General features: G+C 36.8%; 1 protein-coding gene across 1 annotated transcript in view; it reads left to right on the forward strand.

The window, feature by feature from the left end:
* Window positions 1-1,903, forward strand: part of LOC136829186 (cuticle protein AM1159-like) — a 2,784-nt gene extending 881 nt beyond the window's left edge. Inside the window, exons 2-3 of the mRNA XM_067087502.1 lie at window positions 705-988; window positions 1,306-1,903. Coding sequence (XP_066943603.1) covers window positions 705-988; window positions 1,306-1,555 — 534 coding nt within the window. The 3' untranslated portion in view covers window positions 1,556-1,903. The remainder of the gene's footprint in view (window positions 1-704; window positions 989-1,305) is intronic.
* The last annotated feature ends 14,255 nt before the right edge of the window (window positions 1,904-16,158 follow it).

Genomic DNA, 16,158 nt, shown 5'->3' on the forward strand with positions numbered 1-16,158 from the left:
TAAGCCCAGTCCACCACATTCGCCTAACTACCAAGTAAATTTCAACAACTTATGTCAACAAAATCATAAAGGGCTTTAATGGACTGCGCCCAACTACAGTCTGCTTCAGTCACGAATCAAGCCAAAATCTTGCTGCATATACAAAAATTGACTCAAGTTGAATACCTTGCAAGATATTTTCTTCTTTTATCAAGGCTTAAGTATTTTCTTTGACAACTCCGGTTATTTTCTGCTGAACGCAAGAGAGAGAGAGAGAGAGAGAGAGAGAGAGAGAGAGAGAGAACAATACACTTCATTGGTTCTTTGAGTGAGAACATCATTTCTGATCAATATTTAGATCAAATTATTGAGGAATATGACGGTAATACTCGGTAACTTATTTCTAACCGTCCACCAAATGAGATTGCTATTTAGAACTCTTAGAAAATGTGAGGTTCTTTACCGAACGCCCAGGTGAGAGCCACTGCCCTAGGAAAGAAGACATTGGCAATAGAGAGTATAATCGTTAACCTGACCGTGTATTTCATAACTTATGACCGCGTAAGTTGCTTTTACTTTCCATCCCACCTTAGGTACTTTATCTACTGCAACGTAGGTTACAAATACAATTCTACTTTTTACTTCGGAATCTTGGAGAAAGAAGTCAATGGGCGACTTGAATTTTGCTCACTTTTCTTATGAACCTTCATTGCATCGTTTTCCAGGTCATCTTAGCTACCCTTCTTGCTCTGGCTGCTGCCGCCCCACAGTACAACTATAATGCCCCTCCTCCTCCTCCTCCTGCCCCCGCCCCTGCTTACGGAGCTCCTTCCACAAGAGTTTCCACAGTCGAAGTTGCGCCTCCAGTCGCCATCTTGAGGGACGACCGAACCCACGATGAGTTCGGAAGATTCACAGTCGACTTCGAGGCCGAAAACGGCATCGCCTTTTCTCAGTCCGGTTCTCCTGATGGCCCAGAGGGCGCCGTAATCAAGGCTGGACAATATTCGTAAGGAAAATTTGCTTATCGTAAGGGCGGGATGTTTTTGAATACATTACATTATTAATCATAAAAAAAAAAATTCCGACAGTACATTTAACCAGTTTTCCCTTAGCATTTTCCGTTAATGTTATCATGTATGTATATTCATCTATTTTTTTACTTCCTATTCTGAGTATTATCAAACTGGATTTGATAATGTTCTGTGTTATTTCCTCCATGGCTATGTTTATTTTATACTATTTGCTTGTAATATTGTCACCATACTTAAGTTTCTCAGCTTTCTTTCATGGCTGATCAAACAACCATCTGCAACTACCTTTCAGATACACTGCTCCTGACGGTACTTTCGTGGAGGTGAAATACGTTGCTGACGAAAACGGCTACCAGCCCCAGTCACCCTTCCTCCCCGTGGCTCCCGAATTCCCCCACCCAATCCCTCAGTTCGTCCTCGACCAGATCGCTAAGGCTGCCGAGGAAGACGCCGCCGCTGCCCGAGCAGCGGCTTCCGCCCCTGTCCAGTCTTACAGCGCTCCAGTTGCCCCTCCTTCAAATACTTACGGTCAACCCCAGTAAACATCGCCGCCTCTGGAATTCGTCTGTGCTCCTCTCCTGGCGAAATCACCAGTTGCAGTCCTCGAAGGGGTCATGGAATCCCCCACCGGTAGCTGCTTCAAAGCTTCTTCTTCTTCTTCTCCCGACGAAGGACGATGCCAGATCTATCTCCTGCGCTACTCCTTTGCCCTCCTTAGTCTTCACTCGTCTCTGATATTCTTGTGCATTTTACTTGCCCCGAAAGGCACCGTCTACGATACGCTTTATCTTCTTTACATTTGAAACGATTTATTCCTTATAGAATTTTTATTTTTGTATATAGTGTGTACTGTGCTGCATTACGTCTGTAATAAAAAGTTTTACGTTCAATTGGTTCTCTTATTTATTTATTTATTTAATTTTTTGATTTATCCTTCCTTTGTATTACACATTCTTTTGATACGAAGTTTAGGTTAACTTTTAGCCTAAACTTTAACTTTTCTTAAAGATGTCCTAAAGATTTTCGGCCGATCATCGTAAGGCTAAAAAACATATGAATATCAGTATATCTTAACATTTCTTGTTATTTTAACAGCAAAATACCATATGGCACGTGCAACATTGGCAGTGAATTACATCTTAAAATAAGCTCACCGGTTATCAAAGCACAATGAAAGATTTCTTGACCAGCATCTGTTGTGATACTGTTTGCTGAATGAGTCACGGTGTCTTCATTTCTTGAATTTCAGTCTTCCTTGCTGAACTCAAAAACGGATAAAGAACTGAGATAAACTACGATAATCCAACTCTACCGATCAAGCAAAAGGTAACCTATAAAAAGAAATTGTCATTCAATTGCTTAAGAACTATCGAAATAAAAAAAAACTAGCGAAATATGAAAAGCAAGCGTATCTTACGACATACTAATGCGAACCTCAGGCTTACGGCCCCAAAAGCTTCACTTGCCAACAGTCATAGTCATATACAGACAATAAAACTCATAAGGCTGACATGAATCTTCGTGGCAATTAAGTAACTCCATTACTTACATACTTTAAAGCATGCCCCTCATCTTCATTAAAGTAAATGGAGAACTTGCTTAGGAAACTGATTACGTAATTTCGATGATACAACGGACAGCACTATCATGCCAGGTGGAATTCCACTCAGCGGGTGAGATGTGAAAAGGAAAGTACGTGGTCAGAATGGGTGCGGTGCTTAGGTATCTCGCCTCAAGAATGCTGAAGGAATCGTAACATATTACTTATTCATACACACACTTACACACACACACACACACACACACACACACACACACACATATATATATATATATATATATATATATATATATATATATATATATATATATATATATATATATATATTAATGGATGTATGTGTGTATGTGCATGTTCCAGCATAACTCTGAAACGCCTTGAGCAATTTCAACCAAACTTGGTATACATATGACTTACTATGTGGAAAAGAATACTGTTGGGGTAAGACATCACTGGCACCAAAGGTGGAGCTGTAGGAAGGGGGTGACGTATAAAAATAACCAAAAAACGACAGATATTAGTGTCTAATCCATATTTTTCGAGGTCACTGAGATGAATAGGGACACTCCCGATGCCCTTTAAGTCCAAGTTCAGCCGCGAAAGGAATGAAGGGTGAGAAGGGGTGAAATATAAAATGTCAAAAATGATGGGCAATGTATCTGAAGCAACTATCTTGACAAGAAAGGGAGAGAGAGAGAGTTTATCGGTTGCCATTCAGAGTTTTCATGGTCAGTGCCGGGTTAGTCAGTTAGTATATATATTAAGTCGTTCCTCACTATGGGATGAGGCTCCAAAGAAATGATATGCAAGGGTCATTGCCATAATTATACTTTAACTGCTGAATCGTGGATAGACTACTTGTGCAAAAATCCTCTTCATTAACCACTTCCGAGAGGTCTCATCAGCAGTCTTGCATGCACCCTCGTACTTTCCGAATATCAGAGCCTTCTTTTCAAATACTCCTTGCATCCATCTACCCGGCAATTTGTAGGTCTTACGTCTCCTTTCCTTCGTAGATTTCGGAATAATAGTCTGGTCTATCCTTTCATTGCGTTAGGCTTTTTATCAATTCTGCAACGTAGTTCTACCCTTCTTACCCTTCCTAAATCTTGTTATGGCCCATATGCTAGACAAACGGTTTATCTCTGTGGCCTCAACATTTTTTGTTTCATCCTCATTCAGCAGCCGTTCTTAGTCTCTTCCCAGTCTTTTGCACAGGCCTCGCTATCTCTCACTTTGCCTATTCTGACTAACCTGTTTTGTTATCTAATGTTTTTCTGTATACCCCCAGACACCCATACAAACCAACGGCTTTCTCATAATTACTCTCAGGTCTTGCAAAATGTTCAATCTCTCACTAATTTGTGCAATTCTCAATTATCCCTTAACACTACTTTATCATCTGTAAATATCAACCACCCCCAATCTATTTACTACTCTATTCTTATCCCTTAACTTTGCACATACATCTACTAACTTTTCTCTGACTTCTCGTAGTCCATCAGTAAAGATGTTGAACATTGATGGAACAGCTACGGAGACACAACACACCCATGTCTAAAACCCACATTTACACCAGCTCTGTTACTTTCTCGTCCAAATATTTAACATATGATTCACTTCTGGTATCAAAACTCTTAATAGCTTTCAACAATTTATTTTCTTTGCCATTCATGAACATCATCCGAAGCACTGCCTCGGCACTGATCTGTCATAAGTTCTCTCGAGTTCCATGTATGCCACGTACAGCTTTTCCCATTCACTTTCAAACTTCTCGCATAAACGTTTCATCAAAAATAATTATCCACATAAACGCTCACACATTCTTTTCTTTTCTTGACTTCTCCTTTCAATCCTTCTGCCTTAATTTTGCCTTTCAGTCAAAACCCAGTCATATATCTTCCTTGATACGCTAAATAGCTTTATGGTTCATAATATTTACAGTCGCTATTGTCTTCTTTAGGTTTATACAATGGAACAATTGTTCCTCTCACATATTCGTTCCGAACCTCTCCTGCTTTGGGACATATCTTGCAAACCCTGTTCAGCCGCTCATTCACCATTGTACCCAGCATGTCACTTTCAATCCTATCATCATTTGGTGTCTTTCCATTCTTTAACCTTTTAATTTCTCTCCTTACATCCTCAATAATCAGTTCCACCACATTCTCAAACTTACACAAACTCTTTCCACTATTACAGTATTCAGCTCTGCTTCTCAACCATCTACTTCAACAAATTGTCTAAATTCTCATTTCATCGGAGTAAGATTGCATTTACTTTAAACAGATCTCTATATCTATAACCCTTATCTTGAGAAAAGTGCTTATTAACCTTTCTGCATTCACTTTCACGCAGAACATCTTATTTTACCTAAAGTTCTTGCTCACCTTCTTTCATCTTTTTTTATCTTTTTCCCTGTTCCTCTGACTTTCCTCTTGACTTCCTTATACATCTCTATATTTACTTGCATTTCATAGCCTCTTCTGGTATGTAATTGCACCTCAGATAATCTCCATTTTTCCATCACTAAGCCTTTCATTTTCTCATCCACCACTTCCAGGTTTTTTCTCTCGTCTCATACTCTGATGGTCATAAACACTCACAGCTGTTCATAAAACCCTATCATGAAATCTTAAAAATTCCTCGGGGTGATATATAAATACGATCGTCCTCGGTGTTCTCGAGAAACTTACGTGGGTTGCACCCAAAGACTTCCCAAGGTTCGCGCCGATTCTCACAAAGGTGTGAGCTGTCGAACGGGTAATAAACCGAGTAATCCCGAATTTTCAAATATCAGAGAGCATGCCAAAAAATGTGGTAATAACATTGAATATGATCAATTTAAAATCATTACAAGGGCCTCTTCCGAGCTAGCACTCTCTATTCTGGAATCGCTTATCATCAAAGAGACAGTGCCATTGTTGAATGCCCAAAACTCCTCCAACGCCCTTTACCTGTCGTAACCGGCTTCTTTGCTTTTCACTTACCCATATCCCATGTACCAGTCTGTTTCCACTGCCCTCAATTCTTGATATATCTGACTGATTTGCTGTCCTGCCTGTATCTTATATATATATATATATATATATATATATATATATATATATATATATATATATATATATATATATATATATATATATATATATATATATATATATATATATACATACTGTATATATGTATGTATGTATGTATGTATATATGTATGTATATATATATATATATATATATATATATATATATATATATATATATATATATATATATATATATATATATATATATATATATATATATATATATATATATATACTGATATATATATATATATATATATATATATATATATATATATATATATATATATATATATATATATATATTGTTATATTCTGAGGCCAGTTAGAAGAATTAAAATGGATGTTTTCAACTGCCTTAAGGGCCAACACATAGAGCTCACAATATAAGCGATAAATGTAATGAATACTGTAGACTGACTTACCTTGATATCCCATCTAAGTTAACAGAGAAGTGGTGGTCGCCTTGTTAAAAAATAACCAGTCAATGCTTTAAACTGAATTTATTTACAAACAGAGCAATCAGGAAATTAATATGAAAGGGCTGACTGAGCAGCAAGCAAGCACATACAGTGTGCAATAAAAGCTGAATTCAGCAAATAGCTGAATCTGAGAGGGCTACAGGCCTGAAACAGTTCGAAATGCTGATAACTTTACTGCGGACTGGTTAAACGATTTTTGGTGGTAATTCAACTGGATTTAAAAGGTGGGAACTGTGTCTAATGCCCCTGGACTGCTTAATCAGAAGACTCTTGCACGCAGCAGGATGGCAGTTAAATGTCTTAGGCTATTTTGGTTCACAAAGCAGGGGCAGACAGCTCGAAGAGCCAGATAACAGGATTCTGGAAGAGAATTTGAAGGTTAGCATTCAAATCAAATGACTTTCTCTTACATGAATTTACTTTTGCATGATAGAGGAATTGATCAATTAGATTTGATTAGCACATGGTAACACTATGATGGGAATGCTCTAATTTTTATCACTGAACTAATTTAATTTGAGCTTGGGACAAGTCATGAGGGCCCAGTGTGCATGCTAGGCTGATTGGAACAAAGGGGCTTTATTTTAGGAGAGTGAAAAGTTGGAAATACTGAAAATGGAGAGAAATTCATGAGAAAAAAAGATAACTGGCAGTAAATTGCAACTTCAAAACATATCTTATTGCATCTGTGCATGAAGCTCCCTTGCAAAAGACGAATTTTGGCTGCAGAAGTCTCAAACTCTTGCCAGTGTGGATAGAAACTGGACTGCACGACTGCACGAACTATATGCGGCTACGGTCCGGCTGGACAAGTGTGTGTGCAGGTGGGGCGTGATGTGTCTCTTCTCTTTTGATTTTTTGGGTTGGGCACAAGGACATTTGTCGATCTGAAAGAAACAATTTCCACCAGCACAAGTTCGAAAAGGGATAGGTCTTATAGCTAAGTCTCTTAAGGGTCAGCGTAGCAGCCCGATTGTGGCCCTGACTGGTCTTTTTGTCCCTAACGGCTTTCTACCCCCACAAAAATCGTACAATGCCGGGGCTAAGAGGTCGGTATGGTCCCCCCAAATCAGGTGATGTGGGGGTAGGCTTACATAAGTTCACACCCCTTAGTGGAGTCTCCTCCAGCCACCATTAAATTTGATTTCCTAGCTAATGGACTGAAGGGACGAATTTATAAATCCATGAAAGCTCCCCCCTTTAAAAAGGCATTCACTCCCTTTTGGGCGCAAAGGCCTTGGCTAAGTAAGTTATTCGTCTCAACTAGTCAGGTAGCTTCCCCAAATGAGTTGTGCTTTGGCACTGCAACTAGCTAAAAGGACCTACCTAATTGCTAGGAGGGGATACTGGTTTTGCTAACTTACTTACTACAGCAGAGCCTAATGCCTATGCAAAGGTATCTACAGACTTCTACTGGCTGTCTCTGACGACAGGGGAACATAATAAATGTACCTTGTTGACATAGTCTACTGTCCTATGGCCCTGGCACTAAATTAAATGACACTGACCTAACTAAATGCAATTAATTACGGGTTATGCAATTCTTAATGGAATAACAAACTCAATAATTTTGGACATGAGCAACCTGAAGGGTTAATTATGGTAAGTGGCCAGGGGTGTACCAGCTTGAGTATTGGATAGTTGTATCATAAGGTTATGAACAGGGTTAGTACTACAAGATGCCTAGGGTGTTAGATGTTAGTCTACTACTGTCCACAGGGTTGGCCAGGCTTAGTGTCTGCAGAGCACGTCCACTATTTTATTGTTGTTGCCCTTTATGTGCTGGATTGTCCAATTGTGGTCTTGCAGAGCCAGGCACCACCACATGAAGCATCTATTCTGGTTCCTGAAATTGATCAGGTAAACTAGTGGGTTGTGGTCAGTGAGGACTGTCAGTGGGAATTTGTGGTCAGAGTGATAAGCCCCGAAATGCTTCATGGCTAGGACCAACCCAAGGAGTTCCTTTTCAATGGTACTGTGCCTCGTCTGTGACGGGTTTGATTTCTTCGAGTAGTAGGCAATAGGGTGCCCCATTTAGTCCTTCTTTTGGAACAGAACGGCACCTACCCCTATGTCATTCGCCAAATAAAATGGTCGGTCATAGTCCAGGGTTTGCAGTACCAGCTTGTTGATCAGAATCGCCTTGAGGTGACCATAGGCCTTCTTGCATTCGGGGGTACAGCATAACTCCTTGTTTCCCTTAAACAAATTGGTTATGGGAGCAGCTGCTTCTGAGAGGTTCGGAATGAACTGCCGGAAATACTGGACTATCCCCAAGAACCTTTGGGCGTCCTTCTTCGTGGTAGGGTAGGGCATGGCCTGGATGTTGGCGTCCTTCGGCATCAACTTGCTGCTGACTACAACGTGGCCCAGGTAGGCCATCTTGGCCACCCTGAATTGGCATTTCTTTAGTTTGACCACAAGGTTCGCCCTAAGTAGTGCTTTGAAGACTTGGGCCAGGATGCACAGGTGCTCCTTCTGGAGTTAGTGAAGACCACTATGTCATCGAGATACACCACATAAAAAAAATGATTTTGAGGTATATTCAAGTACTTTAAGTTATTAATTAATTCATATGAATTTTTTTGAGAGTAAGTAGTGTCCATTATAGGACTTAAAAAGGGTACTGAGAATTTCGCTAAATAATATGACAGGGTATTGTAAGAAGCAATGACCGGTCTTAAGGGTACGTTCAGCTTATAGATCTTCGGTAATCCATATAAAATAGCAGGGGGCTTATAACAGTTGTTGATCTGAAATATAATTACTGGTAATCCATATAAAATAGCAGGGGGAACAACCAACTGCATAACAGTTGTTGTATTCTTCATCTGAAATATAATTACCTTTTTCAAAAAATTTAAGCAACCTGTTTATTTTATCCCATTCAGGATATTCCTATGATAGGGGTCTGTAGGTAACATTTTCTTAAATTTAGTAGTGTCATTAAAATGTTATCTATACTTAATGACACTACTAAATTTAAGAAAATGCCACATACAGACCCTTATCATAGGAATATCCTGAATATTTTAATGACTACTAAATTCTGGTATAAATAACACTTTTATGTCATCTTTTCTCATTCACTATTTGCCTGAGGAGAGAGACTGTTTGGACTCTGAAATATAGCCTTTATTTTCCACATTTTGGCATTTCTATGGTCTCCTTACATTTATGGTCTGTTTTCAGAAAATATTTACATTTGATGGAATATTCTGTTTTAACAGAAAATATTTATACAGTCATATATATATATATATATATATATATATATATATATATATATATATATATATATATATATATCACATATATATCACCTTAGAAAGGTTTATAACTCAAAATCAAACCCCTACCCTCTGATAGTAATACAAACACAGGTAAAACAAATGAAATTTTCGCTTTTAGTCCACCTTTTCTTCAGTAACGTTATGGGAGTCACCAGTAGCCTGGGTAGAAAGCTCCAACTTTTTTGTTGGTGACGTCATTGAACTCCTCCCACTGCAAACCCTCAGTCATATGGTAACCCGGCAAATGTGAAAAAAAATACACCTTAGTTTAACCAGACCACTGACTGATTAACAGCTCTCCTAGGGCTGGCCCGAAGGATTAGACTTATTTTACGTGGCTAAGAACCAATTGGTTACCTAGCAATAGGACCTACAGTTTATTGTGGAATCCGAACCACATGATACCGAGAAATGAATTTCTATCACCAGAAATAAATTCCCCTAATTCTCCATTGGCCATCCGGAGACTCGAACTCGGGCCTAGCAGAGTGCTAGCCGAGAACTATATCAACTCTTCCAACGAGGAACTTCCGACAAATGCGAATTTCCTCATTAATTCGTTGGTTTCTTCTTTGTTTTTACTTTAGGAATTCGCTATAGCGACTGCTTCGTGACGCTACAGTGATGTTTTTTGTTATAATGACGTATTTCGTTATAAAGCCAGTTTAAATGAGGTCTGGAATAATCGAAATATCACTTTGGGCACTCCAGCAGTTGACAGTTGGAATTCATTATTGTGTAAATTGGCAAAATACTTCACTGCATATGGAAGATGAGTTTCTTTTCTCGTTGCTTGGTACTGATTACCTGGAAGGTAATGACTGAAAACTCTGGATTAAAACTCTACAGGAATGTAGATCATTACATTTAGAAATCTTTTCCGAAAGGCACTTGCAGAATTTACGTGTATGGGGTAATATATATATATATATATATATATATATATATATATATATATATATATATATATATATATATATATATATATATATACTGTGCAAATAGGGATTAAATCAAGAAATGGCACTACTGCACTTTGAGGAACGTCGAAGTACTCACAGCTTACACAACGCGTCATTTTCGTACCTTTTGCCGATGTAATCATACACAATAAGGAATAGTATTCCCGTCATTTAGGAAAATAAAATTACTGTTTATGGTTATATATTAGAATGATATATATTCATTTCTTTTTTCAACAGTAAATAACCGATTGCCTAACATCCCTCCTTGAAGGGAAAGATTTTGCTTGATTCCTGATGCCGTCATTACCAAAGGTAAGAATTGTCCAAGTTTATAGATGTCGTAAGGACATTCTTAGTGGTAATTTTTTTCTAACGATACGTGTAACTTTATAATTAATTCTACATTAAGGGAATTGATGTCATTGTAAAGATAATGAGTTATAATTTAATATGTTATGTTAACAACGTCCCTAAAACCAATATAAAGAATACGTATCATGAGTTGAAGTTAGCCGTATAGGAATGTGTTTTGCCACTTTTTTCTTAATATGATGATAGGGTGGAAGGCTAACTGTTGCAGCAATTCACTTGATAATAGGAAAAAAGTAAAAAGGCATAACAAAGTATATACTAAATATTTCTGTTTAAAAAAAGACTTCTGTTCTCATACATTATTAATGGATGAGTTTAAATTAGAACTAAGGGGTTGGTTCAGCTTTTTATGAATTGGACAGTGACGTTTACTTTCATTATAGTAACATATAAAAAGACATCATTGACCTAGACCTATACCATATTGTTTGTATCACATGGAAATATTTTTTAAATTTCTATTGTATGATTTGGACTAATAACGGAATACAAATAGCATTGAAGGGTCTAACAGTGAAGTAAATAACGTCTATACATAATTTATTCATATTCTGATCAGAGAATCTGAGATACTTTCCAGATGAAATACACTGGCAGACTGTCATGAAATTGATGCTAACCTGTCCACACGTGCAATTACCTGTCAGTTGGTCGTAAATTATTTAGGTAATACCATCAGTTCATCCTTTTTGGGTGAGTGGACTGTCTCCACCCCAAAACTATTGTCGACACGTAAGTTTTAACGGCAGTTTCGATGAACTGACAGAAGAAATGACTGGTAAACTTGATTGTGAATACACGGCCTAAGATTGTTGAATTCTGTGATAGTGAAGGGTGTGTTGGGAGAGAGTAAGAGGAGAGGAGAGGAGGAGAAAGGAGAGTGGGGGGTGTTAAGGGAGAAAGAAGAGAGAGAGAGAGAGAGAGAGAGAGAGAGAGAGAGAGAGAGAGAGAGAGAGAGAGAGAGAGAGAGATAGTTTATCGAATGTCATTCAGAGTTTTTTCCAGGCAGTGCTGGGTTGGTCAGCTAGTATATATATATATATATATATATATATATATATATATATATATATATATATATATATATATATATATATATGTATGTATGTATATATATATAAACAATTTGTATATATATATATACACTATATATTTATATATATATGTATATATATATATATATATATATATATATATATATATATGTATATATATATATATATATTTATATATATATATATATATATATATAATTTATATAATATATATACACTATATATTTATATATATATGTATATATATATATATATATATATATATATATATATATATATATATATATACATAAGGTATATATATATATATTTATTTGTGTGCGTGTGAATGTGTGTATATTTATATAAATTTATTCAAGTAAGTAAATCAAGTTTGTATATATATTAGTATAGTCTAATAACATGCCCACAAATCCATATGTATTCTGAGGATAAACACAGTAAATCCTGTCAATCATAATCCAGCCTAAAAGCTCCGAATTAGCATGGTCCTCTCAAGTACAGACGAGCTGCGTATCAAACTACCTGCGCGTACCATACCACCATCCCCCCCACTTCTTCCATGAACTCTCTTTACCAGTAACTCACCAAAGCCAAACAATGATGGCAATAAGTAAGTGTGTTCTTATGAAAATAACACAGTCAATTGCACTGGTCATGGAATAAGAAAGATTAGCACACAATATTCCTAAACAGTAGTCTTATATAGCACCTCACGCGTGCAAGCAAACTCCTACGAATAAAGGAAATAGAAATTTCCTGGAGAAAGCTTAATCCTAAATATTATTGGGCTGACAATCACGGAAAAGTTATCTTCCTGGTGAATGTAATCCCTCAGGCATCTTTTTTAACTTGTAAATCGATGCAGAATCTTTGCTGAAAAAGTTACTGAACCTATGATCAAAGAATAAATGTTATACACACACAAACACACACACAAACACACACACACACACAGAGTATAAACTTGATACCCACAAAAGAAATGTTTGGCCAATTATATTACAAGAAATTACGATAGCTGGTGATCATCATGAGTCGCAGATCGAGGTATAATGGAAACTGAGAAAGTGAGTGCTTATTTGAGAATTTCAGATCATATCAAACTTTTGCCGTTAGAAGAGCAAAAGTAAATGCGCCTCCTCTAGGTTATACCAGAACTTCCACTACGAAGACATGTTTTGGACCATAAGAAAGAGCTGTACTGCAGATTGCCAAGTTTTACATGTTTCAGGCAATTATTTGAATGATTAACAATTAAAAAGTCATTGTCAATGAAAAATTTAATGTGGCAATAAGTTTTTCATTGATCTCTCCGTTTGCTAGTTGATTAAAATCACCATTTATTTGTTTACCAGATTAAGACCAGTTAAGAAAGACTACAAACATAACTATGAGCAAAACTTACTTATATAAAACTTTTACCTTTCCTTCCTGACAATTACAAACAGGACTAGTAGTATAATGATTCACGCAGGCACTTAGGGCTAATAAGGAAACAGATGATCTGTCTCACCCAATATATTACCTGCAGTCAACTTTTCACCTTGCTATGAAACGAATACAACAAAAAAGCATAAATACTCGAATGTGGCCTGTAAGTGGCTCTACTATCTTCCTCTTAACAACGTAAACAGAGGAAATTATGACCAATAAATAAAAAAAGTAAAATGCGATGTGAATGGTGATTTAGCTATCTCCATATCTTCAGAACAAATAATGGTAATAGTTGAAATATATTGTAGTTAAATACCACAACAGCAGCTGCAACACCACAGTCGGATATCACAATGTCAGCTACACTCCTTCCAGCCAGACATCATCCTCATCAATGAACAGTCTGTGATAATGCTGAAGACTCCAAATCTCCGTAGTGGAATTCTTGGAACTGTCAATGTACGTTCTAACACGTTCTTGAGAAGCTAGTCATTAACCTCATTCAAGGCCATGTTCCAGTACTCTACCTAAACCCGTCATCCACTAAGCTTTTGCCAGATAAGGCCTTTAGGCTTCCCATCCCACCAGTCATTGCAAAAAAAGTCTTAACCCACTTATGTCACCCAGGTTTGTGACTGGATCAGTTCATAAGTACATTACCTAACAGAATTCTTTTCTTTTCGTTTCGTTAACTGAACGTTCTAGCAACATCTATGATAAGATCCAGCTTATTTTCTCGAGGGAAGAGGTCGATAAGGTCGAAGGCATGAGGGACTTTGACGTGGAACACTATTGATCTATGCGCCAGACGCTGTTTGGGTACATCCACTGGATCACGTAGGCAAGGACACCTGTTATGAAAGGAATGAGAGTGAAATTGTCATCAAATACAAATGAATTAATGTTTTTGCCTTTCCCTTTCGGTATAACCATTTCAAAGAAACCTGCTGATCGATAAAATGTAAAAAAAAAAAAAAAAAAAGAGAAAAACCTGATTTGTACTGTTGTCAAGTCACCAAGGTTCTGGCATTATATCGACATTTTATATATTATAATTGTTTAATGGATAATCATATTACTAAGAAAGATAGGTTTTTTCAGTAGATGGTTCATTTCTATTATTTTTTCAGTTATAATTGTTTCCTCCCCCTATCCCCTTTTTTTTTTTTTTGGTAAACATAAGACTTCCTAAACTTTAATCCGTCAAAGCTTAGATCTATAGTCTCTTATTTGCAACAAGTTCAGTGTTCCATAATCTGAACACTGTAGAGCTTAAACTTCAAGAGTAAACTAATAACTTTGCCAGTTTACATTTTTGGAAGTTCATAGTATTATGGTTTTTTTTTTTTATCCCCACATATCGGATGCGCCATCTGCAGCTAATAATGAAGTTTATTTATGTGTCTTGTGAACAGATGAATTTTCTTTTCATTCTTCTCCTCATGCTCAGCTAAAGGACATTAAGCTGTCCTCTCCTTGGGGAATTTCTTGAAAATTTTTCGACGTCTTAAACAGTTACAAGTTTGATAATGTAAGAACAGGCTTTGATTTGGTCAATGCTGGTTCTTTATGATAAAGGTAACGATAACTTAGTTTATTATTTTGTAAACTTATTAGGAATTTAAGGAATCAAATATTTATTCTCTATTTTCATTCTCTGTTTTGACTGATTTATTTAAACTTCTATACACAATTTTATCAGCTTATTGTCGTCAACCAGTTCTCACCTGAGGTTCGCCTGAATATGACGTCATAATATTTCGTAATGCCGTAATGGTCACAGAGTATGAGAGAATGTTAACAATAGAAGAGAATTGTCGATGTATTGTGGGCAATACAATTTTTTTTTTTTTTTTTTTTTTGCTTTGTTTGGGTCGAGTCTATAAATGAAAGATGTTCTATACTAACTGGAAGCAAACACTGATATGTAAATTTGTTATAAATAAGATTTATGACTGATGCACTTTTCTTCAAACGAGTTGTAGGACGAAAGGCGATCTTCACTTTTAAGACTAAACATTAAACGTCTTCATTTCTTTCCCTCGAATTGCCCGTCTACCTTCCTCATTGACGGTAGTGAGAGTGTTTTAGATTGGCGTTGGATAAAGAACAAGTTCTGAGGCTGGCGAAAAAATGTTAGTCGTCCAGGGTCAACCCATTCTGAAAACTATCGATTCCGTATCACTGAACCGGAAAAGAGGGATGAGGCATAACATTAGAAGACCTTTTTCAGATGAAGCTTGTTATTGCGATTTTTAATTTTTTGTATGAAGACCCACGGTATTCGTCATACTTTTTTATTAAAAAAGTATGACGAATACCGTGGGTCTTCATACAAAAAATTTTAAAAATCACATTAACAAGCTTCATCTGAAAAAGGTCTTCTGATGTTATTCCTCATCCCTCTTTTCCGGTTGAGTGATACGGAATCGACAGTTTTCAAAATGGGTTGACCCTGGACGACTAACATTTTTTCGTCAGCCTCAGAACTTGTTCTTTATCCAACGCCAATCTAAAGCACTCTCACTACCGTCAGTGAGGACGGTAGACGGGCAATTCGAGGGAAAGAAATGAATAGTTTGTGTTTTGTTTAATCTTTCTTAAAGCAGATGATTATTCTTCCTCGATTCCTAATCAGTCTGGGTCCTTTCATTCTCATATAACTAAAGATTAAAACAGATTTTTTGAGGAATTATAAAGCCGAACATTTTTCCAACTGCTCCCTCATTTTGATTCCAAAAGGAAACTGAAGTTTCCTTCAAACCATTGACAAAATCCCAAATAAGGAATGGTTTTCAGTCACTTGCAATTCTTATGATATACACAATCAATTCCAACATCAAAAGCTGCCATTAATACACTCGTCTTGAGGACTATGCTTCTGAAGATCTTCTACT

This window comes from Macrobrachium rosenbergii, chromosome 44 (assembly GCF_040412425.1).
Source record: "Macrobrachium rosenbergii isolate ZJJX-2024 chromosome 44, ASM4041242v1, whole genome shotgun sequence".
In the NCBI taxonomy this organism is placed as follows: Eukaryota; Metazoa; Arthropoda; class Malacostraca; order Decapoda; family Palaemonidae; genus Macrobrachium; species Macrobrachium rosenbergii.